Here is a 23220-nt window from a genome sequence, read left to right as displayed (position 1 = left end):
TCTAAAAGAGTACTATATAAAATTGGTGGCAACATTTTCAACGTGCTGCTTGAAAATTTGGCTTCTTTCCCCCCCTAGAATTTATATGCCACATTCATCACTGCTCTGTGTTAGATGCGTGGCTATAAAATTGCGAAAATGGAGGCTTTTCTGGTAGCCAAAGGGTTAAGTTCTTTTTGCTTTACCAGTTTCAAATTACAATGAGAAGCCTCTTCTTTCCCAGCAGGGTTGTGCTTACATTACTCTTTAGATCTCCCTTGAAGAGGGCTGGTATATTTGTGCCTGCTGGAGGTGGAATTAACAGTCAGAGGGAGAAAGCAATTGAATGGACTTACAGCAAGGTTTTCAAGTAAATACAGGGACACACATTTACTTGAACAGTACAACCTTGAGTTGTACTTTACACTAAGACGACACAAAAGATGTTAAAGTTATCACCAAGCTGCCGGACAAATATATATTCCAACACCAAGGTGCAGATCAGCCTAGATCTGTGACTCAGGAATCAGGATCTGCCTTGGAAAGAGCCTCAGGGTTGAGAAGAACTGAAGAGCAAGTGAAGATAACTTTGGGAACTGCAGCTTATCAGAAGATCAGCTTCCGTTCACTCAGATACCAACAGGCCTGATTATCATAAATTCATATAGGAATGCCTAGGTCATCTGATCAAATCATATTAGCCGTCTCCTGCTACATCAATGCAGCAAAAACTCTTAACAACTGTGGATAATTGGAAATTTGCGTTTCAGCTTTCTTAGAAATAACTACTCCTGACATATTCCAAAATATTTAAAATAGGGCAGGAAAATCAGTGAGGGTGTTGTGTTCAGAAGTGTCACTGTCATGAAGAATAGGTAAATTTGTTCTTTCTGCTACTGGGAAATTGTACCTCCTAGAAACTTAGATTTTTTTTTTTTTAAGAGGACAAGAAGAACTAAAAACATCAACTTTGCTTTTGGACAAAAATGCATCTGAGTGTATTTTTATTTAGGGGTATTGTGGGTTTCCTCTGGAGCTGCTGGGTTCTACTGGGTTATGCCAAAGGAGGTCTGGGAGACAATCATGTTCACTCCAGTTTTATTTATAGAAGACTACGGAACCATGAAAGACGGGAAATACAGAGGGAGATCCTCTCTATCTTGGGGCTGCCTCACAGACCCAGGCCATTCTCCCCTGGAAAACAAGCTTCCTCTGCACCCCTCTTTATGCTCGACCTGTACAACGCTATGGCCAGTGAAGACAACCCCGAGGAGTCGGAGTACTCGGCGAGGGCATCCCTGGCAGGGGAGGCCAGGGCGGCGAGGAAGGGCCACCCGGCCTCTCCCAATGGGTATCCTCGCCGCATCCAGCTCTCGCGGACGGCGCCCCTCACCACCCAGAGCCCCCCTCTCGCCAGCCTGCACGACACCAACTTTCTCAATGATGCTGACATGGTCATGAGCTTTGTCAACTTAGGTATGTTGGTCGTTTATTTGTTAATCTGTGTTATTACAGGGTGGAAGTTTTTCTAATGGTAAAGTAGCTGCCTGGTAGGTGGTCATGTTTATATAAAGTCATTTTCTATAACTCTCCTCTCCAGCTCCTGTTTCCTTTCTTTCATTGGTGCAGTGTAAGGTTTTTGCCTTAGGCAACGAAGTCGTATATAGCTTTTATTTTTAATACGTAAAAGCTAAAATGAAACAATTATGGTTGCGGTAGATTGGGTCTTTTCAGATCTTGTTAAAATATCAACCTTGCTTCATGTATAAATGTATGAATAGCCAGGCAGTAGTCTAAAGAAAAGGAGAATTTACGAGGATAGCTGTGCTATGAGCAAACAAATAAGAATAATAAAAATATTTTTAAAAAGCATTTACAGGCAGAAAAATAAAAGTGACATTCTCAACTATTTTTTAGTTAGTAATTTAGGAAACATATAGGTATATATTTATATGCTACCTAAAAGCTCTCATTCAGGGGAGGCAACTACTGCAAAAATATTGATATGAAATTAACTAAGATCAAATAATATTATAAAAGATGACTATCAAATAGCTTCAGGGAGAGATTCTGTTCTCTGGAAAATATTTTAGAAACCAAGTTTCAATCTAACTGCAATGATTAAAATATATCATAGACCTATTTGATTTTTTCTCAGAAGCAAGGGAAATGTAAATCATGCCATGATGGTCTTTATTACCTATAAAAAATTTCTTTTTATTTGAGATACAAATTAATTGCAATTCTTTAATTAGTAACATTATTATAGAATAATTTTTAAAATTATGTTTTACTGAGTGCTGATACTCTCAAGGCAGTTTTGAAAGATTGGCAATATCAAATAGTAAATTAATGCCTTATACTCTATCTTGCAGTAATATTAAAGAGTTTCCTAATTTAAAATGATTTTTACAAGTGCTGTAGTTTTATTTAAATGTTTTAATAGATACTGAAGGTGAAAATTTACTATTCTTCAGACATTCAAAATAACAAAAACATAGAATATGTTTATTTTTGAAGACTAGAAATTGTATCAACAAAATTAATCAACTTGAAAGAATCGAGAGCATTTTAATGTAAGAACTTTTAAAACTTTGTTTTAAAAATGCAATCTGCTTTGAGTTAAAATTGACATATTTGATTATACACCTAATTAAAAACTTCCCCATATATCTCAAAAATATTCTTTGAAAGGTCTGCTAGCAGCAACTCCTAATAACACATGATACTTTTATATATGTTGCTTAATGTGCTCTGCTCATTTGCTCTCAGCAGTCCTAGCATGAAGGATAAGGTGCTTCATAAATCATATGTTTCATGTTACTAGAGACAAAGCTCTCATTATTGAGTTTTACTAAGTCATCATTGGGTCCCCTAATCAGGTGTCCTGGATACCTTTTCTCTGACATATAATTAACAGGTTTCATTTGGAACTCTCAAGACATTAAAATATAGCTTAATTCTAAATAAGTTTGATTGCTTTTCCTCCTGTAAGTGGCATGCAGATGAGGCGTATGATATAGTTTTACTCTGTAGCAATTTCTAAAGCTTTTTTCAACAATTTAACTTAATGTTAATATTTTAATAGAAAATTGTCACTCTAGCACGATTTACATAATCACAAAACAAATCACTGAATAAATCAGTTCGGGTCACCTCAAATCTGTCACGGAAGAATGTGTTATGTAAGGTGCTTTAAGAAACAATAGCTCAGTCAGAAATCTGTTCTAATAAGATATTTTATTATGTTTGAATATCTTGATCATTCACGAAAGAAGTGTATTTGTGTTTTGAAAAGGAATTAAATTTGATTTTGAAGCTGTATGCCGTTACTTTTTATAAATCTACATAAAATAAGAAAACCCAAAAACAACAATAAACAGTTTTATTCAGTGACTTCTAGGACCATTTTTAACATTTAAGAATGATTATACTTTTAAATCAATGAAATTTAGGTTATATTGTTTGGATTATAACAAACTAGTTCATTAACCATATCATGAAATATAATTATTCATTTTACTCTGGAGAAACAATTGGGTGTAAACTTCAGAACATTTTTATTTATTTTTATCATGCTTGAACTGCTGAGTCATGATTTATCTTCAATAATAAACCATACTGGTTTTTAAAAAATGTAATATTCCAAACTAAATGTCTCACATTAAATTACAGATAAATTAATTCTGATATTGAATTTCTTCTAGTAGTCTCTGAGGAAAATTGAACCACAATTTTATTTTATTATCTTCAGACCATGCCTTCTAATATATCCAAAAGTTGCAACCTATCATTACTGAGTAAAAAGTTTCTCTGTATTTCTTCCATGATAAAATAGGTCAAAGTGTACTTAGAAAAGGTGGCACTATAATATCATTGTTAACTGCACTGAGAATTTGAGCGTCCTTAGTAACATTCACTAGCAATTATCTGCAACGTGTTTCATGTTCTTATAAGACTCAAGATAACTTAATTTAATTTTTTATTATCTTAAAATATATGTATATTGTAGGGACTAAGGACAAATGATCAAATTAGCAATAGGCAAGGGATTATACTGAGGGAGTCACCTGGATATTTAAATATGTGAAAAGAATCTGTTGACATATCCCATAACAAGACAAATTATATTAAAAGGATCTAGTAACATCCTTTTTATGAATGCTTGCCTGTGTCATTTCGAGTCAAATAATAGATTTTCTACAATTATCTTGTCATTCAGGAAGACATTTTTTTCCAACATAAGTTTTGCTCATCAAGAACAATTAAACTTAATTCAAACCCCGAATCATATTTAACAAAATATCTATTTTTAAAATTTCAGATGAGAAAAATTTTTTGTCCATAAGTGAAAAATTGTTTAGAATTTACTAAGTGAAAAAAATAAAAATGTAAATAAACTGTGTTACGGTCAATATAAACAGCTAACTATGAAACTAAACACATTATTTTGACCTTTAAATTATTTTAGTGATTTGTTTATTTTTAAGAAACAAATGTTAATTATTTGAAGAGAAACTTTCCACTCTATTCCATTCGTTATTCTTATGCCAACATTTGTCAGTCTCATAGTACGTAGCTTTTACAGGTTGACTTCTCTGATTTGTCCTGTAAACTACTGAATATCAGTGGAATTTTTTCTTAGCCAATGCTATAGTACTTTGTTAGAAACAAAAATGTATTTCTGGTAAATTGTTTCCTTTTTAACCTTGTCTTTATCAAAAATGTTAAGGGTTACATATCAAAAACCTACGCAAATAAAAGTAGTTACTAGGTAATTTTTTTGCAATATTTAAGTATATCTCCTGTTTATATAAACATAAACATGTAGTGCATTTCTAAGATCTTTTAGTTAGAAGCCAATATTTGATTACTTGGTGGTAGTATAATTAAAGTGACACATGTTGTAGATGTTTTAGAGGAATTACAAAACACAGGAAATACAGGAAATTTACGTTTATATTATTCTTAGTCTACATGTATTTTCTGATAAAGAAGAACTTTGGGTTTATTAATGGTTTTTGATTCACTGATTATATTTGGCTTGGAGTCAAATACTTCTTAGATATATCTTAAGAATATATAGTGATTCTCAAGCAGAAAAATATATAAATGTAATGCTTAAATTTATTTATGTTATAACAATATATTTAGCATGCTAAGATATGAAATAGAAAAAAAATGCTTTCAAAACTTTAAATTAAACCCTTATCTTCCTACTTCCTCAAATTATTAAACTCTCCTGGTACTAGAAGAAAAAGATTTGAAAGACATCATTGATATTTATTGTTGTTTTTGGCTGACTCAAGTGCCCAGTGGAGAGGAATTTATATACAGATCTACCTAAAGATGCCTATCTATGTAGTTTCTCCAACAGGGTTATTAACACTTGTGTAACATAAACACAACCATAAACACATGCAAGATTTTTTTCTTTTGAGGAGGGAGGAATGGGATGGGAGGAAAGATCATCTAAATCCATTATAATACATACTCATGGATTATGTCTAGAATCGCAAATGCTAATACTGGGCAAAAATATTCTTTAAGACTCTTAACTTCTGAAGAAAAGAGAAGTTGATGTGGGTGGGGAGCTTTCTCGCTCTTCTTCAACAACCCTTCCCATTCATAAATGTGACCAACGGGGTTCTTGTTTTCCTTTAAAGCTATTTTATTGTCCAGCAATGGGCATGGCTGCAGAGACAGTTATCATAGTTTAAGTCCAAGTTTTTTTGCAAGTTTTAATGGTCACTCACAAAGAGCCAGTTTTGAAAAGTTAATGAAAAGTAACAGCTGGAAATAGGAAGGGGTAACATCCTCTAGAAAGGCTTGGGACTACTTCACCCACCTCTTTCAATCCTTCCCTTTTATTCTCCCCTTTTTAAAAATATCATCTTCCTTTCCCCTCCCCCTTCTCCCCCTCCTCTTTTTTGGCCTTTCCTCTTTAGTTCTGTGGTCCCTCTAGCCCCAGGCTCTCTTGGCACCCTTCTTCTCACTGCCCCCACCCTTCCCGGGGTCTGCCTTTGGTCCTAGTTTCTTCATAGCTGGAGGCTTAGATTAGCTGAAAATCAATTAGTTACAGCGTGATCAGTTAGGTACAGTCTCCTGTTTTCTCTTTAGTTGAGAAGGAAAAGGTCATGATGTGCCAATTACAGCCTCCACCCATCAGGAGAAAAGCTCCCCAGGGCAGCAGAACCTGCTCTGTCGCCATCCCTTGAAACTGTGGCCTCCACCTTTGCCTCCTCACCTCTCCCTGAGGACCCCACTGACAGAATTTAATTGTTTTTGCCTTTACTATTTTATAACATAAATTAACATTTAAAATGGGGGGGGGGGAGATTTAAGTGAAAGTAAAAAAAAAAAAAAAAGGGGGGGGTGTGTGTGTGGAAATGCGACATTAATCAAAAATTCCAAAACAAAAACCCTAATCACAAATGTGATTCTCTTTTAGTTGTTAAAGCACTTTTGCTTATATTATTTTCATTTAACATTCATGTCCCTTCTGTGAAGAAACTGCCTTTTCTCAAGTGGAGAAGAGATGGTGAGAAGGATAGAGGGATCAAGAGTAGCAGGCAGAGCACAGTGAGAAGGAGACAGAGACAGAAATGAGTATTTTTGAAAAAGCCCTTGGAAGAGAGACACTGAAGGCGAGTGGTTAGAGGCCGGCCTTGGGGCGCGCAGGTGGAGGATGGCTGGGAACCCCTCAGTCTACCTCATCCTGACACAGCAGCTCATTCAACATCCCCGCCACGTCAGCTCCAGGGAAAACCCTTTCATCCTTCCACCCAAAATACCGGCGTGGGGAGGAGGGAGGGGGCTCCCAGTGTCTGTGTACAAGGAGCCTACAGACGGGCCGCTCGCATCTACAGTCATAAATAATGTAGTAGCTCAGCTTGAAAAAACCACAGGTTAAAGGAAGAGGCTTTCCTGACGCACAGAGAGGGGCTGAGATCACAGGAACCACTGCGAGGGTTGGCTCCAAACAATGAGTCCCTTGTCCTAAGCAATGTTTATGAGTGCTTCTTTGCACCTCAAGTTCATATTTTATTGGCTCAGCTGTGGGGTTTCCCCATTTGCTCATCTCTTAAAATAATGCCCTTGGCCAAGATATCCTTCAAAGCACACCAGTCAGCCCTGACAACCGGCTCATTTATTTGGGAGGAGAAGGGATCCGTTGTGATTCTGATGTCACATTGGGATGTTTAAGATTCAGTTATGGATCTTGACGTTATGACAGTAAGCTAAAAAACAACAGTGGGAGTATTCACCTGCTTTTTTAGAGATGTTTACAAGGATCCATGTAACCAAATGGTAACCCCCGAGTTGTCTGTCTTGTCTAAATGGTTGTGGTAAATCATAATCTACAAAGGTGGAAACATAGTTAAAGTGTGGAATGTTTAAAATGAGGGAAAGTCATTTGTAGATTGGTAAGAAGGACTGTTGGTAGTTTGGGGAGAAAAGAAAACAACAACAAACTCTCGTAACTAAAAAAGTGAGTATCTTCTACTTGGAAGGCAGTGAATTACATAAAACTTAGAAACCAAGACGTTGTGTGATGTTAAATAGTTTGGTATAAAAATTAAACTAGGGTATGTGTTATTTTAAAATGTCTAAGACGACGAAGACCTCTGTCTTCACAATGATGTGCCCTTTCATTTTTCTTTTCACAAACAATGGAGTATAGTGCTTGCATTAGAAGAAAAGACTGTGTATTTTAAACATGAGTGAATATAATTAGATTATCTCTTAGATATTTTTGTTTATTTATCTTCTTCCTGCAGGCAAATGACAACTTTATTTTTGTTCTTGCTGTTGAGAAGCTTTCCTGGAGTTGTTAGGAATAAAGAAAAAAACCGGTTTGAAGTGTTAGGATTAACACAAATAAATCTCATTTAGATTTTATTCAAGACTATGGGGCAGTCAAAATCAAGATTCAGTATCATTCACAAACACCTTTGGCCATTCTCATGCTGTCATGATATGAGAAATTCAATATTATTTGTTTTGCACAGATTTTCTGTCCTTATTGGAACTGTGGTTAGCCTTTCGATATAGGGCACAGAATAGTTTCAGAATTTTAAGTCCCTGCTGTAATACTGCTCAAGTGGCTTTAAGGTTTAATTATAAATTAAACCTAATGGTTTTTCTTTCTGTGCATCCCTCAGAGAAGCATAGAGGAAGCCAGAATGTCTGAATTGGAATCCCATATTCTCTGCTTTCTAGCGTTGTGATCTTTGGGAAGTGACCTCAATTTTCTCTGTGCCTCTGGTTCCTTATCTAAAAAGTGCCAATAATAATAGCACCCTCCTCATTGAGTGCTGAAAGAATTAAATGAGTTAATATGCACACAGTTTTAAGAACAGTATTTGGAACAGAGTGAGACCTCAATAAATAGCCATTTTTGTTGTAAGAGTTGCATTTGTGTCCAACATCTGTACCATATTTGCAGGAGTGGCTAAGTAATTTGTGAAGCCTGATGCAAAATGAAAATGTGGGGCCCCTTGTTCAAAAATTATCAAGACTTCCAAGGTGATGGCAGCAGAACATTCGACCAAGTCCGGGCCCTTCGGAGTGTAGGGCTTTGTGTAGCTGCACAGGTCACGTGCCAGGGAGGGCAGCCTGCATATTTGATTACAGGTTGCGAGGGCAGGAACCATGACCTATTCATCTTTTTTAATCCCCCAGTGGTGTATCAGGGTCCCAGAAGGAAAGAGACAGCATGAGTAAAATGAATAATTTGAGGAGGGTTTAACTAATGTAATTTTTTAAACATTATGGGCAGGGTTTTCTGGCAAAGTGGGATAATGCAGCACCTGGAGCAGCTGGGAAGCCTTCCTTCCCCACTCCTGCGCAAGGGGGCCGAGAACTCCCAGGAGAGCCTTATGAAGAAGGTCCTGGACAGGAACTGTGGCCTTTCTGAGGGAGACGCCACGCAGCCAACCCCTAGATACTCAGCAGGGAGGGAGACTGAGGAATAAATACCTGGGCCTTATTTTTCTGTCATGTTTCCCATTGGAGAGAGAATTCCAGAGATAATGATAAGTTAATGTGAGCGTTAATTCACGTGTTGGTGAAATAAAGTGGCAAAAGCACATATGGAATGCTGAAAAAAAATGTTAAATTGTATATCGCTCAGTAATTTCATAGGATATATTAAAACTATTTTAGAGCAAACTGAACTCTAAAACAAAAACCTGGAGAAGTAGCACTCTCAGATTACAGTACCAACAGTAGACTGCAATTGCCAATCAAAAAACTCAATATGGAAAGCGCTAGAGTGTATGCAAATGTGTAGAGCAAACACAAAGAGCAATATATTTTCTATAATCTTTACTCCTGTTTATTCTCAATCCTATGCCGTTCTTTCTGCAATGACCCATGACTATGTGTTAAAAGTTTTGGAATTCTGCTTGGAATCACATGAGATTCTCCACAGTTAATGTGGCCTGCAGAAATAATGTTAGGATGAGGTAAATTGAGATTATTATCTTTGTTCTCGTTACCTTTCCTCTCCTCTGGCAGAGTTCCTGGGATTTACAGAGGCAGAATTTAGTGGAGGAGCAGGTATGTCTGCTATTTAGTTCTCATAAATAACCAACCACTAAGCCTTGAGGCCAGAGCCATGCCCCAGCCCTTTAATCACAGACAGCATTGAATAGAGCAGCCCCTTTCCAGTGGAGTCTATGTTCCCTTTCAAAGCCACTAAGGATGGTAATTTTAAACTGATTTTACTTCTATAATTATCAAAAGCAGAGGGAGGGAGGATTCGACTTGGAAACTGTATAGGCTCTGCTACAAATAATCTTGATGCAGGCACCAAAGGTTTATTTAGTAGAGAAGAAGTGAAGGTCATCAATTAAATAACTTTTATAGTTAATGTGTTTTTAGTAGTAAACATATTTTTTTAATTTTTAAATTACAGTTGATGTACAATATTATATTAGTTTCAGCCATACAACTTAGTGATTAGACATTTATATAACTTATGAAGTGATCACTCTGATAAATCTAGTACCCATCTGACACCACACATAGTTATCACATCATTGGCTATATTCCCTATACTGCATTTTACATCCCCATGACTGTTCTGTAACTACCAATTTGTACTTTTAAATCCCTTCACTTTTTTACCCATCCCCCTCTCCCCCTCCCATCTGGCAACCATCAAAATGTTCTCTGTATCTATGAGTCTGTTTCTGTTCTGCTTGTTCATTTATTTTGTTTTTTAGATTTCACATATAAGTGAAATCATCTGGCATTTGTCTTTCTCTGTCAGACTTGTTTCACTTAGCATAACACCCTCTAGGTCCATTCATGTTTTTTGCAGATGGCAAGATTTCATTCTTTTTTATGGCTGAATCATATTCCACTGTGTATATGCTCAGGTTCTTCTTTATCCATCCATTTATTGATAGACACTTAGGTTGCTTCCATATCTTGGCTATTGTAAACAGTGCTGCAATAAATATATGAATGTATATATCTTTTCAATTTAGTGTTTCATCTTCTTCAGATACATAACCAGAAGTGGAGTTACTGAGCCCTTCTTTGTCCCTTGTTACAGCCTTGGTTTTAAAGTCTATTTTGTCTGGTATAAGTATTACTACCCCAGCTGTGTTTGTTTGTTCATTTCCATTTTCATGAAATGTCTTTTTCCATCCCTTTAGTTTCATTCTCTGTGTGTCTTTTGACATGAAATGAGTCTCTTGTAGACAGAATATGTGAAGGTCTTGTTTTGTTATCCATTTAGTCACCATATTTTTAATTGGAACATTTAATCCATTTTCATTTAAAGTAATTATTGATAAATACATATTTATTATAATTTTATTATTCATATTTTTTATCTGTTTTTTCTTCTGGTTCTTAAAAAAGACCCTTTAACATTTCTTGTAATACTGGTTTGGTGGTGATAAACTCCTTTAGCTTTTTCTTGTCTGGGAAAATCTTGACCTGTTCTTTGATTCTAAATGATAACTTTGCTGCTTAGAGTAATCTTGGATGTAGGTCCTTGCCTTGTATCACTTTGAATAATTTCATGCCCATCCCTTCTGGCTGCAAAGTTTCTGTTAAGAAATCAGGTGATAGTCTTATGGGAGCTCCCTTGTAGGTAACCAACTGCTTTTCCCTTGCTGGTTTTAAGATTCTCTCTTTGTCTTTAACCTTTGGCATTTTAATTATGATGCGTCTTGGTGTGGGCCTTTTTGGATTTATCTTGTTTGGGTCTCTGTGGTTTCTGGACTTGTATGTCTATTTCCTTCACCAAGTTAGTGAAGTTCTCCTTCATTTTTTTCAGATAGGTTTTCAATTTCTTGCTCTCTCTTCTCCTCTCAGTACTCCCATGATGCAAATATTGGTTTGGCTGATGTTGTCCTAGAGGCCCCTTAACCAATCCTAACCAATCCTCATTTTTAAAAAATTCTTTTTGCTGTTCTGATTGGGGTTTCCATGTCATTTTTTATGCTGTTGAGGTTCTCATGAAGTTTCTTGAATATCCTTGTAACCATTTTTTTTAACTCTATATCTGGTAGTTTGCTTGCCTCCATTTAATTTCATTCTTCTTCTGAAGAGTCCTCCTGTTCTTTCACTTGGGACCTATTTTTTTATCTCCTCATTTTGGCTGTGTTTGTTTTTACATATTAGGTAGAACTGCTATATCTCCTGGTCTTGGTAGAGTGGCCTTATGTAGTAGGTGTCCTGTAGGGTCCAGTGGCATAGCTTCTCTAGCCACCTAAGCCAGGTGCTCCAGGTGTGCCCTCCTGTGTGGGCTGCGTGTACCCTCCTGTTGTAGTTGAGCCTTGATTACTGTTGGCTTGTCACTCGGAGGGATTTACCCCCAGACCAACTGGCTAGGAGGATTGGCTGTAACTAAAGTGGAGGAGATGCTGTGCAGGGGCTGACTCAATGGAACAAGGCTCGTTTCACTGGGGCTTTGGTGCCTACCATCTATCCCTTGAGTGTGTCCCTTGTGGAGGTGGTTGGGTGGTGCTTTGATGTGGTCTGAAGTGATCCACTGGATGTACTGGCTTTGGTGCCTCCTGGAAAGTAGACCAAGGTCAGCCACAACCTATACGCCGCCCACGGCCATCCAGCATGAACTACAGAGTGATCTGCAGATGGCCACAATTTGTGCTGGGTTTGGAGGTGTCCAGGTGAGGCTAAGCTTTGAACCAAGGCTGGCTGCCACTATTACCTGGCCTGGGCCACTTAGCAAGAGCCAGGTGCTGCTTGTTGGAGAGATTTTAGGACAGTCCAAAGCATGAGCCAAGAGAGGAGGTTTGTATGGAGAAGCTACTGGAAAAGGCTTGGGTGGGCCTGCCAGTTAACTGGGGCAGGGTCTCAGGGAATCACCAGGGTGGGGTGAACAGTGTTAGCCAGGTCTCAGATATGGTGCTCTCCTGCCAGCTCTATAGACGAGGGCTCAGCAAAGGAACAATGGCTTCTTCCAGCACTTCCTTCTTAGAGAAAGCTGCCCCTGTAGCCCTCATCCTGAAGCCAGACAATTCAGTTCCTCCCCATATGTCCCTGGCATTTTTCAAGCTGTTGTCCCAGAGCTGGAGCTCAGAATGAGTAAATCCAAGTAAGTCAGTGTGTGAGCCCTTTAAGAGGCACCCCTGGAACTCTAGGAGCACTCCAGGAGCACTCCATCTCACTCAGCCACAATCTCTGTTGATTTTCACCATCAAAAGTTATGGGAACTTCTCTTCCTAGCATTGGAAACTTGGGCTAGAGGTTCTGGTGTGAGGTTTGGACTTGTGGCTCCTCAGAGGGGATCTCCACAGCAGAGATCTTCCTCCCAATTTTTAACCACCACACATAGCGTGGGAACAGCCCCTTCCAGTCTTTGCCCCTCCTAACAGTCTTACTGTGGCTTCTTCTTTGTATCCTTAGTTATAGGACTTCTGTTCAGCTAGATTTCAGGCAGTTCTGAATGAAGGTTGTTGTACAGTTTAATTGTCATTTTGATGTGGTTGTGAGAAGCTTTGAGTATTGCATTCAACTACAATGTTTTCTTGCATGGAAGTTCGTATGGTTGATGTTCTGTAGATGTTTTCCTTGTTCAGAGAGTGAAGGAATTAATTTTTTAAATTTAATTACAGTTGACATACAATGTTATCATAGTTTCAGGTGTGTAGCAAAGTGATTCAATATTTTTCTGCATTGCCAAGTGATAACCACAATAAGTCTAGTTATCATTAATCATTACACATTTATTACAATATTATTGACTATATTTCCTTTTCTGTACATTAAATATTTGTGACTCTTTTTTTTATAATTGAAAGTTTGTCGCTCTTAATCCCCTTTATCTATTTTTACCCATTCCCCATGCCCTCCACTCTGGAAACCATCAATTTGTTCTTTCTGTCTGAGTTTGTTTTTGTTTCTTAGACTCCACATATAAGGGAATCATGCTGTATTTGCTTTCTCTGTCTGACTTGTTTCTCAGTATGATACCCTCAGGTTCTTCCATGTTGCTGCAAATGGTAAGACTTCATTCTTTTTTATGGCTGATTAATTTTTTATTGTATATATGTACCAGGTTTTCTTTATCCATTTATTTACCAATGGACACTTAGGTTGCTTCTGTATCATGGCCACTGTAAATAATACTGCAATGAACATAGAAGTGCAGATATCTTTTTGAATTTGTGTTTTTGCTTTCTTTAGATAATATACCCAGCAGTGGAATTGCTGGATCATATAGTAGTTCTATTTTTAATTTTTTGAGGAATTTTCTTACTATTTTCCATAATGACTCCACAGATGTATATTTTCACCAACAATGCACGAGGGTTCCATTTCTCCATATTCTCACTAACACTTGTTATTTGTTGTCCTTTTGATAATAGCCATTCTGACAAGTGTGAGGTGGTATCTCCTTGCGGTTTTAATTTTCATTTTCCTGATGATTAGTGATGTTGAGCATCTTTTCTTATGCCTGTTGGTCATCTTTATATCTTCTTTAAAAAAATGTCTAGTCAGGTTTTCTGTTCATTTTTTAATCAGATTATTTTTTGATATTAAGTTGTTTGAGTTCTTTATATATTATGGAAATCTACCTCTTATTTAACATATCATTTGCAAATATCTTCTCTCATTTAGTAGGATTCCTTTTCATTTTGTTGATGGTTTCCTTTACTGTGTAAAAGCTTTTAATTTGATATAGTACCATTCATTTGTTTTTGCTTTTGTTGCCCTTCCCTTGGGAAACATATTCAAAAAAAGATTGTTAAGATCAATGTTCAAGAGTTTTTGCCTATGTTTTCTTCTAGGAGTTTATGGTTTGGGGTATTATATTTAAATCTTTAATACATTATGAGTTTATTTTTTATTATGCTGTAGGAAAGCGGTCCAGTTTTATTCTTTTGCCTGCAATTGTCTGGTTTTTCCCAGAACCATTTATTTAAGAGACTGTCTTTTCCCCACTGTGTATTTTTGCCTCCTTTGTCATAGGTTAATTGGCCATATAAACATGGGTTTATTTCTGGAATCTCTATTCTTTTACATTGATCTGTGTTTTTGTGTCAGTACTATGCTGTTTTGATTACTATAGCTTTGTGATACATTTTGAAATCAGGTAGTGTGATATCTAGAGCTTTGTTCTTCTTTCTCAAAATGTCTTTGGTTGTTCGGGGTCTTTCATATAAATTTTAGAATTATTTGTTGTAGATCTTTGAAAAACACCATTAGAATTTTGATAGGGATTGCATTTAATCTATAGGTTGCTTGGGATAGTGTGGACATGCTACCATACTCAACAGTAAAAAGCTTTTTCTCTAAGATCAGGAACAAGACAAGGATGCTCACTCTCACCACTTTTATTCGACATAGCATTAGGAATCCTAGCTAGAAAATTAGGCATCAAAAAGTAATAAAACATCCAAATCGCAAAGGAAAAGTAAAACTCTCACTATTTGCAGATGACATGGCACTCTATATAGTAAATCCTAAAGACTCTACCAAAAAATTCTATTAGTACTGATAAATTAACTCAGTAATGTGCAGAATATAAAATTAATATACATAAATCTGTTGCATTTCTATATACTATTAATGAACTATATCAGAAAGAGAAATTAAGAAAACATTTTCATTTTCAATTGCATAAAAAAAGAATAAAATATTCAGGAATAAGTTTAAGCAGGTAAAAGATCTGTACACTGGAAACTCTAAGGCGAGGAATTATTTGGTTCTTTATCTCAGTAAGGTTTAAGTGTAAGGGCTGTGGAGTCATACTGGTTTGAATAACAACTTTGAATTAACAGCTGCATATTCTCCAGCAAATTATTTCACTTCATTGAAACTGTTTTCTTATCTGTAAGGAGAACATAATAGAGAATTGTAGTTAGGAATTACTAAGGTAAGATTATAGGCCTTTAAATCATCATGAGAAAGGTACTCAGTGGTTTCTATAGCTACTATAACTACTTCTACCAGAGTCTAATCTATGTCATTCTAATGTTAGAGGAGAGCCATACCCAGTCAGTCCCCCAGGCTTTGTCAAATCCATGCCTTTGCTAATATTGTGGAAAATTAACACATGACTTTTCCTTTTTCCAAAATTAAATGAACCCTTGGATTTCATTGACTCTGTCTTCAAGTTGGATTGTTGATGGACTGTATGTATTTCCCCATCAGGGTGTCCTGGAAAAAGTCAGTCTATAACGGAGCCTTCAGGAGACTGCGGGGCTTCCATTTGAGCACCCAAAGGAAACATTTTCTGTGATTGCTGCTGAAAGGTGCTATTCATATTACATTTGGTCAGATTCCTAGAACGAACCCATGGTTTCACTTTAGTTCCAGATATTACCAATTCCATTTCCTTGCTTGTTATGGAGAAGGGAAACTGATTGCAGGCCAAAGTAATAATATACAATTAGAAAATATTTGGTTGTGAAGACATGGGCACTCTCTAAAAGACCCTTTGAATGAAGGGGAAAATGTGGAAGAATTTTAATACTTATTTTCATAAGCCAACTTGTTTTTTTTGAGTTTTAATTTTTTTAAGAATTGATTCATGATGAAAATCTTGGTGAATAAACTCCTGAATTCTAAATAGGACAGCCACTCTGTTCAAATAATCATTCAATCTTAGGCTTTTGTATTGTATGCAATTTAAATCATGTTTAAGCTTATGATTTCCCAATTTGTAGCTATTCTCATTACTATTGGTATTATTAATTATAATTCTGTTTCTATTTAATGCCATTCAACCTTAAGTATTTTGACTTTCCTAGACTATTTGTTTGGGCTGCAGTTTTTTTTGTTTTTTTTTCAGATGACAGGCTTTTTTTGTTAATTTTCTTTGAATTGCTTTCTGTTATAATATTTTGAAGCAGGATGAGAATTATAGGTTTGATTCAAAAAGTCACACCAAAGGCCATACATGCACTGTGGACATCTTCTATTTATAGTATCCATATTGTAAAGTATTGACTTTTGATACTTCATAATCTATTGAGTGGGGAAATATGAATTTATTGGTTTTTAATTATTTAATAACATGCTGAAAGATAATTCATTAAGTTGATCTTTGCTAAATTTTTAATTGTGTTGAGTAAAGTTTGTAAAATATAGATTCCAACTATATATATTGACATAGTCAAATGAATATTTAAGATTTTTCTCTTTTATACTGCTGTGTCAAAACAGTTATTATTTTACAGTTATTTACTTTGTGGAAGAATTTGTCAGAATTAAGTGAAACATTATTTTTGTGTGTATGTGATACTTTTAAAGTATATGACATTGTCAGGTGTATATAATCTTAAATTATAGTATATTTGTAGCTGTCGTAATTAAAGCAACCCTAAAAACAATACATATAATTCCTGTGCTAGAAACTGGACTAAGTGATTTGCATGCATTATTTCAATTAATTTGTGTCTCATTTGTATGAGTATTTTTAAATTCCCATTTTATTGATGTGGAAATTGAGGCTTATCAGAGGTTAAATAACTTACAAAGATCACCCAACTGGTAAGTGGCAGACAGAGTCAGTCCTGGATCCATGCATGGTCTGTCTGGACACAGATTTTTTTTGTTGTTCTTTGCCACTACTCTAACTTGGTAATCCACTTTTGAAAAACAGGTTAAAATGTGCAAGTTTTAACAATAATAATGATTAATACTTTTTGAAAGCATCTTTATGTGCATTACATGCTTTCATCTACATTACTGCAATATATTGCACTCAAGGAAGTAAATACGGTTCTGCAGTATACATCTGTGGATACTCGAAGTCCGAAAGGTCATTCATTCAGTCATTTGACAAATATAGGTTGATTACCTACTATTGGGCCAGGCACTGTGCAAAAGACTGTGCCTGTTTTACTGCCAAAATTACAGCGCAAGAAGAGCCAAGCCTAGGCCCAGTATCCCTGATTCTTGTGCCAGGATTTTTCTTGCTCAATATCCCATACTTTTCAGAAATCACACAAAAATTCCAGCACCAAATAAAATTAAAAGTATTAACAAACATTATATAAAATAACTTGGCCTTTTGTTATTTAAATAACCAGGTAAGATTAATGTCCTGTGTATAGAGAAAATGTTTTTCAAGCCTCAATCCCTTAAAAAAAAAATCATGTTACCAGTAAACAGAAGCTAAGGAAGCCATTTATCCCAAAGTAAAACCCAGCTTTAGCAAATCTTAGGGCCTCTGTTGGAAACCTGCTTGTGTAGCTGTAGGGCCTTACTGATATGGAGGCTCCAGTGGTTTTAAAGGAAATATCTACAGAGAAGCTTTCCATTGTACGCTGGACACCTACTGCACATTCCAGAGCATAAGTGTGGCTTGAACACTCATTATTTATTTGTGTTGTACTCAGGAAATAAGGGTAAGAGGTCATACAATTTTTCAAAATTAAGTTGTTTGATCTGTCTAAATATTGACCCCTGACCCTGTCTTCCTTCTTCAATTGTGTGCTAACAAGGTTGTGTTCAGGGTTTACTTTGTTCCTGTGCACACTGAACATGATGTGGATACAGGTTATAATAAGAGTCAATAGAGACACATTTTACAACGTGGAAAATAACAGGGAACTCCAAGAAATGGAATAAAGAGCCCTTTGATACAGTGCTTTGAATCTACTCAGGATATTAGGCATTAAGCAATTATTCCTTCAAGTTGATTGTTGAGAAAAATTGACCAATATTTTACAGCTGCTTTGCTTTTTACCAACAATCTGCTGTGATTGTGAAATGAATATTACAGCAAAAGGTGGATCTAAGTCTCCTGGTTCATCACCACATTTATTCATGTTTACCTATCAAGTTATATCAACAAAACACCAAACTGTCAAAGTGAACTAATAAAAGTAAAAGAATTTAAGACTTGTAATGATTGCTCTACTGGAAATTCACTATCTTCCACAGCTGGCATGTATTCAGTGCTTATGAAGTACACGATAGTGCGCTAACAGCATTTCAAGTGCCAACTTATTTAATTCTCACGAAGTGACCCTATTTTACAGATGAGCAAAATGAGACCCAGAGATGTCAGGTCATTTCATCTTGTAAGAGGAGGAACTGGATTAAGGGAAGGAACTGGATTAGGCCAGGCTATTCACTGCTGCGCTAGGGAATCTTTGTAAATGCTATTGGGAAAGTGGTCATTGGACATTGTTTGGACTTTTTGTAAAGTTCTCTATATTTTTCCAACATTTCATGCATTGGATTTGGAATGTTTTCACCTCATCAGTAATGCTTTGCATTTTAGAAAAACATCTCTACTAATGGGTAACCAAGAGCCTTACCTTTGGAGTTGGGCTCTTATAAGCCTTCTGAATTGCGATGCTGTGGCTTTTTGAAGGAGGCAAATATAATACTCACAAGGCAGAGGGAAAGAAGCACTTTACAGACACTAAGGGTAATGACCTTTGTGCCGTGCAACCTAACTGGTCATTAATGAGGAATGTAAAGGTGACTTGTGCTGATTTTACCTTAAAAGACTTGGCATGAGCAGGAGTAACCTTTGGCAAAATAGAAAAGAGGAAGACCATCAGAGCTGCAAACAGTAGAAGGCCTCAAAGGCTGTGATTAGAGATTGGAACAAATAGTGAGTTCATTTAGATACTGGAAAACTACCAACCTGCTGGCCAGTATAGAAGGCCACACAAGCAGGCAGGGCCGCCCTGCAGTTAAATATGAGTCCTTGCCCCAGCTTTCCTGACCCAGCTCGGGAATGACCGGTGAATCTCATGAGAAACCTACTAAAGTGGAAGTTTGGGCTGCAGGACCATCTACAACCTACAAGTTAGAAAATTCCTGCTGCTGCAGATAAAACGTCTGGCAGATAGCCTCTGCTCCATCCTGTTAGTTATGGTTGAAATCTCCTCTGTGTTCTGTATAACATTGAACACTCCACATTTAATACACATCTCGTGATTTGTAGCAGCTACAGCCCTAATCTCTTGCATGTGTAAAGTGAGTTCCTTTCGTATGGCTCACTCTTTGCTCCTATACCACACAAGCTAAATATATTATTGCTGTTCCTTCAGTATCTTATGAATTGAAGGCTAAGGCCTTTGGAAAATTCTTTTTTCTTTTTCCCCAAAAGAAAATATTTCTGAGACGACAATATTTCTTAAAGCAAAAAGCTCAAGTACATGAGGACAATTCAATTTCAACTCCCAACTGCTTCAAAATCAAGCAAGGGGACTCAAAAGAGGTGTTGTAAAAAGTAGGTATTATTGTTAAAATACCAACCTTTAGCTAACCACCTGAGGACAAATGTCTGCTTTGGAAAGCAAGCTAAGAGGTAGCTGCAGAGCAAAGTAAGCATTGAGGATGTCACCTGTGGCTTTTTAAAAATTCTACTTTTTTATCTTTCTTTTCTTTATCTAAACTCTCCTACACAGTCTACCTACAGGCCAACTATAATCTAAAGAGAAAAGTAAACAATCTCAGTAACTGATTTCTAATTATTTAGACTGAAATCTACCTAGGAAGTCAGATGATAAAATTATTATTTACAAATAGGTCAAAAATTATATTTAATTTTAATTCCACTAACTTCATGGACGTACAGTAACCAAAGCACATGCTGAATCATAATTATTTAAATCTCTCGGGCACTGTCAATCATTTACTTTTTTTACTCAGAGTTCTCTGTCATTATTTCCTAACTTGTATTTCATTGGAAGCATTTCTACGTCCTTTTAAGAGGTGTTATCTGAAATTTTGTAGTCAAATAAATCTGAACACCGCAGTGAGCAGTAATGAAATAGGTTTTAATATTTCCAAGACGAGACTTCTCAGTATCTTTATTATGCAGATGGGCATTGTGAATCCCTGCAAGGAGGAATATTTCATATGGTTTCACATGCACATTGGGTCTGGAACTCTCCGAACAGAGCACCGCAGGTACCTAGTGTTACAGGAAACTCACTCTGCGAATCATTCTTCCATGTGGACAGACTATTTTATAAGCGTCACGTTGGAAACATTGCAAGCAGAGCATAATCTAATTTGTTGACATTGTGGTCTCTTTGTATCCAAAATTAAAAGGAAGCAGGAAATCAAGTTTTAATTCCATTTTCTAGAACCAACCATTGTTGATATTTTTATATATTCTCTTCCGGACTTTTAAAAATATACTTTTTCATAGAGTTTAGCAATGTTTATGCACTGTCGTCTCCTTATATTGTTTTTTACTTTTTAGTGTATGACTTTTCTCATTTGTTCATTTGCTCTTTGGGAGAACATTTTTAATGACAATACTATTTCAGTTGAATAATTAATTAATCATTTAGTTAAACATTCTCTTATTGTGGGGCATGCAATTTTTCCAGTTTTTACCCTTATATACTCTGTTTCAATGGATATCTTTATACATAAGTATTTGTACAAATTTCTGACAATTTCCTTAGAATCTGTTCTTTGAAAACAAATTAGGGTAAAAGGTATGATTGTTTTTTAAATCTGGAAAATATTGCTAAATTGTTTTTCACTAAAGTTTTAATTTTTATTTGCACCAAAGTAAATGCTAGTGCTATTTTATCATACTGAAATATAAAATAAATGTAAATATATAGTCTTGAGAATCAAAACTTTATTTTTTTTAGATGTGTATTTCTTCTGAAATTGATATTTTTATGCATCTATTGGCCACATATTTTCTCTTTGGGAAGTTTTATGTTGATGTTTTTTGTTCTCTTTTTCTGTTTGCCTTATTTCATTGTTGCTTATTATAAATTCCTCTCAGGACTAGATATTTAATAATTATTCACGCCTATCTTTTTCCATTTTTACTTTGATTTTTTTTTTTTTTTTTACTTTCTTTAACAGCCATGAGAAAACACTTTCAGATATTTAAGAGTTTCGAAAAACACCAGCCATATCCCATTTTAGAAAGAATGCTAAAAGATGCAGTGTTGCTGGGTTAAAAATTAAGATGAATGAGGAATTCAGAGTCTTCAACGAGCCACAGGCTTAGAATTCAAGTCAACTGAGGGAATGGTTTTGGGCTAAATAACCTTATGCCCAGGTGATCTTCTGTAATTTGATTACAAAACATAAATTTACATATGACCTAAAAAAAGTTGGGGTGGGATAGGTTTAATGAACATCTCAATTACTATACTACTTAAAGGTGGCATTTTCACATTGGAGGAGAGAACACTAAGTAAATAAGCGCATTATTTTTTAATTGACGAGCAATTGTTAACATTTACCCACAACTTACATACTTTCTAGTTTAGTATCAAGTTTGATTTTTGAATCTAAGCCCTTTTTCACAGAATCCCAGGATATTTTGGAATTACTTTTTGTCATCAGCAGTTATTTAAATAATCACTGTGAAGCGGAGTATTAACAACTCACTTTCATCACTGTGATCTCTAGGCACCTTCTAGGTTGATAGCTGCATCTGAGATTATGGGAGAGTACCAGGCTACACACTGTTTTTTTTTGTTTTTTTAAAATATGTCTTTATTGATTTCAGAGAGAGGAAGGGAGAGGGAGAGAGAGAGACAGAAACATCAATGATGAGAGAGTCATTGATCGGCTGCCTCTTGCACGCCCCCTACAGGGGATGGAGCCTGACTGGGACTTGAACTGCGATCTGGATCATGAGTCAACGTTCAACTGCTGAGCCACACCAGCCGGGCAGGCTATACATTTTTGTTTTGGCTAAATGGAGCCTCTAAATCTTGGTTTTTCCTTATACATGTTCATCATTGTATCAACCTGTCTTAGCTTTGAAAAGTTTTGAATCATGCATAACTTTTTGAGTTTCAATACTATATCATAGTGTAATTTTATGAAAAAACACTTAAATAAAAGTTAGAAACCCACGTTTTAGTATAATAGCGTACTAACTGCAAAAATAACTCAAGTGAAATAATCAAATAATTCAATAAATTCTGAATCAAGGAGTAAGGTATTTCAGGACAATACAAGCAAAAAAAAGCATGAGTCAGAATTTTATTAGTCTAGGATTTGAGGGAAAATAAATGATATGGAACAGAACAAGTCCCTATGCTCATGAACTATTTAAAACTCAGCAAAGCTCCAGCATTGCTAACTCCTTGTATGGAAGGTAGTAAGTCAAAATGCATAAAACAAAAATTAAGAGCGTAAATAAAAATTGGTAGAAATAAAATTATAGTATGAAATCTTATTATAATTAAAACTACATAATAGAGCCCCCCCAAATGTAATGTACTTAAATGATACAATTAATAAAGTTGAATTATTTGACACATCTCAAGATCATACTTTGAAATATATTGACATGAATCAGATTGCATAGAGAATATGTATATATATTTTTTGAGATCATGGAACATTTACATGCTAATCAGATGATATATAAATTTTAAAATCTTATGCAAGATGTAGGTAGTCAACAAGCAAATAAAACCATGTTCAACATTATCAATCGGTCTTCATTCCTACTTGATCAAAAAATAATTTTTAAAAGTTTTAATTTCAAGAAATTCTTTTCATGTACAGCAATAGATATACTAAGTAGTTAAGGAAAGTCTTAAATATAAGGATAAATTAGTTTGAGATTCATAAAAATTTTATTTTACCTTTCCAGACTTTGAAATACTGTCTGTCTGTGTTTCTTTGAATTACTTCTAATGGCTTTCAAGAGTTTTAATATTTGAAAAATTTCTGCTAAAATGCCCTTACCACAAAACTTATAATGAAATTATGTTACATTTGGTAAAAACTTCTGAAGTTCACAAGGGTTAGGAATTTTTCCAGCCTGCTCTGGGTGCTATT

General features: G+C 35.7%; 1 protein-coding gene across 1 annotated transcript in view; it reads left to right on the top strand.

The window, feature by feature from the left end:
• The first annotated feature begins 327 nt into the window (after positions 1-327).
• The window catches only part of BMP5 (bone morphogenetic protein 5), a 109298-nt gene continuing 86405 nt past the window's right edge, over positions 328-23220 (top strand). The window contains exon 1 of the mRNA XM_081140781.1: positions 328-1455. Within this exon, the coding sequence (XP_080996907.1) occupies positions 966-1455 (490 nt within the window). The 5' untranslated portion in view covers positions 328-965. The remainder of the gene's footprint in view (positions 1456-23220) is intronic.

Source organism: Miniopterus schreibersii (genome assembly GCF_964146895.1).
Source record: "Miniopterus schreibersii genome assembly, chromosome: 6".
Taxonomy (NCBI): domain Eukaryota; kingdom Metazoa; phylum Chordata; class Mammalia; order Chiroptera; family Miniopteridae; genus Miniopterus; species Miniopterus schreibersii.
The sequence above is the reverse complement of the archived record's forward strand: the minus strand, read 5'-3'. Positions and strand labels throughout refer to the sequence as shown.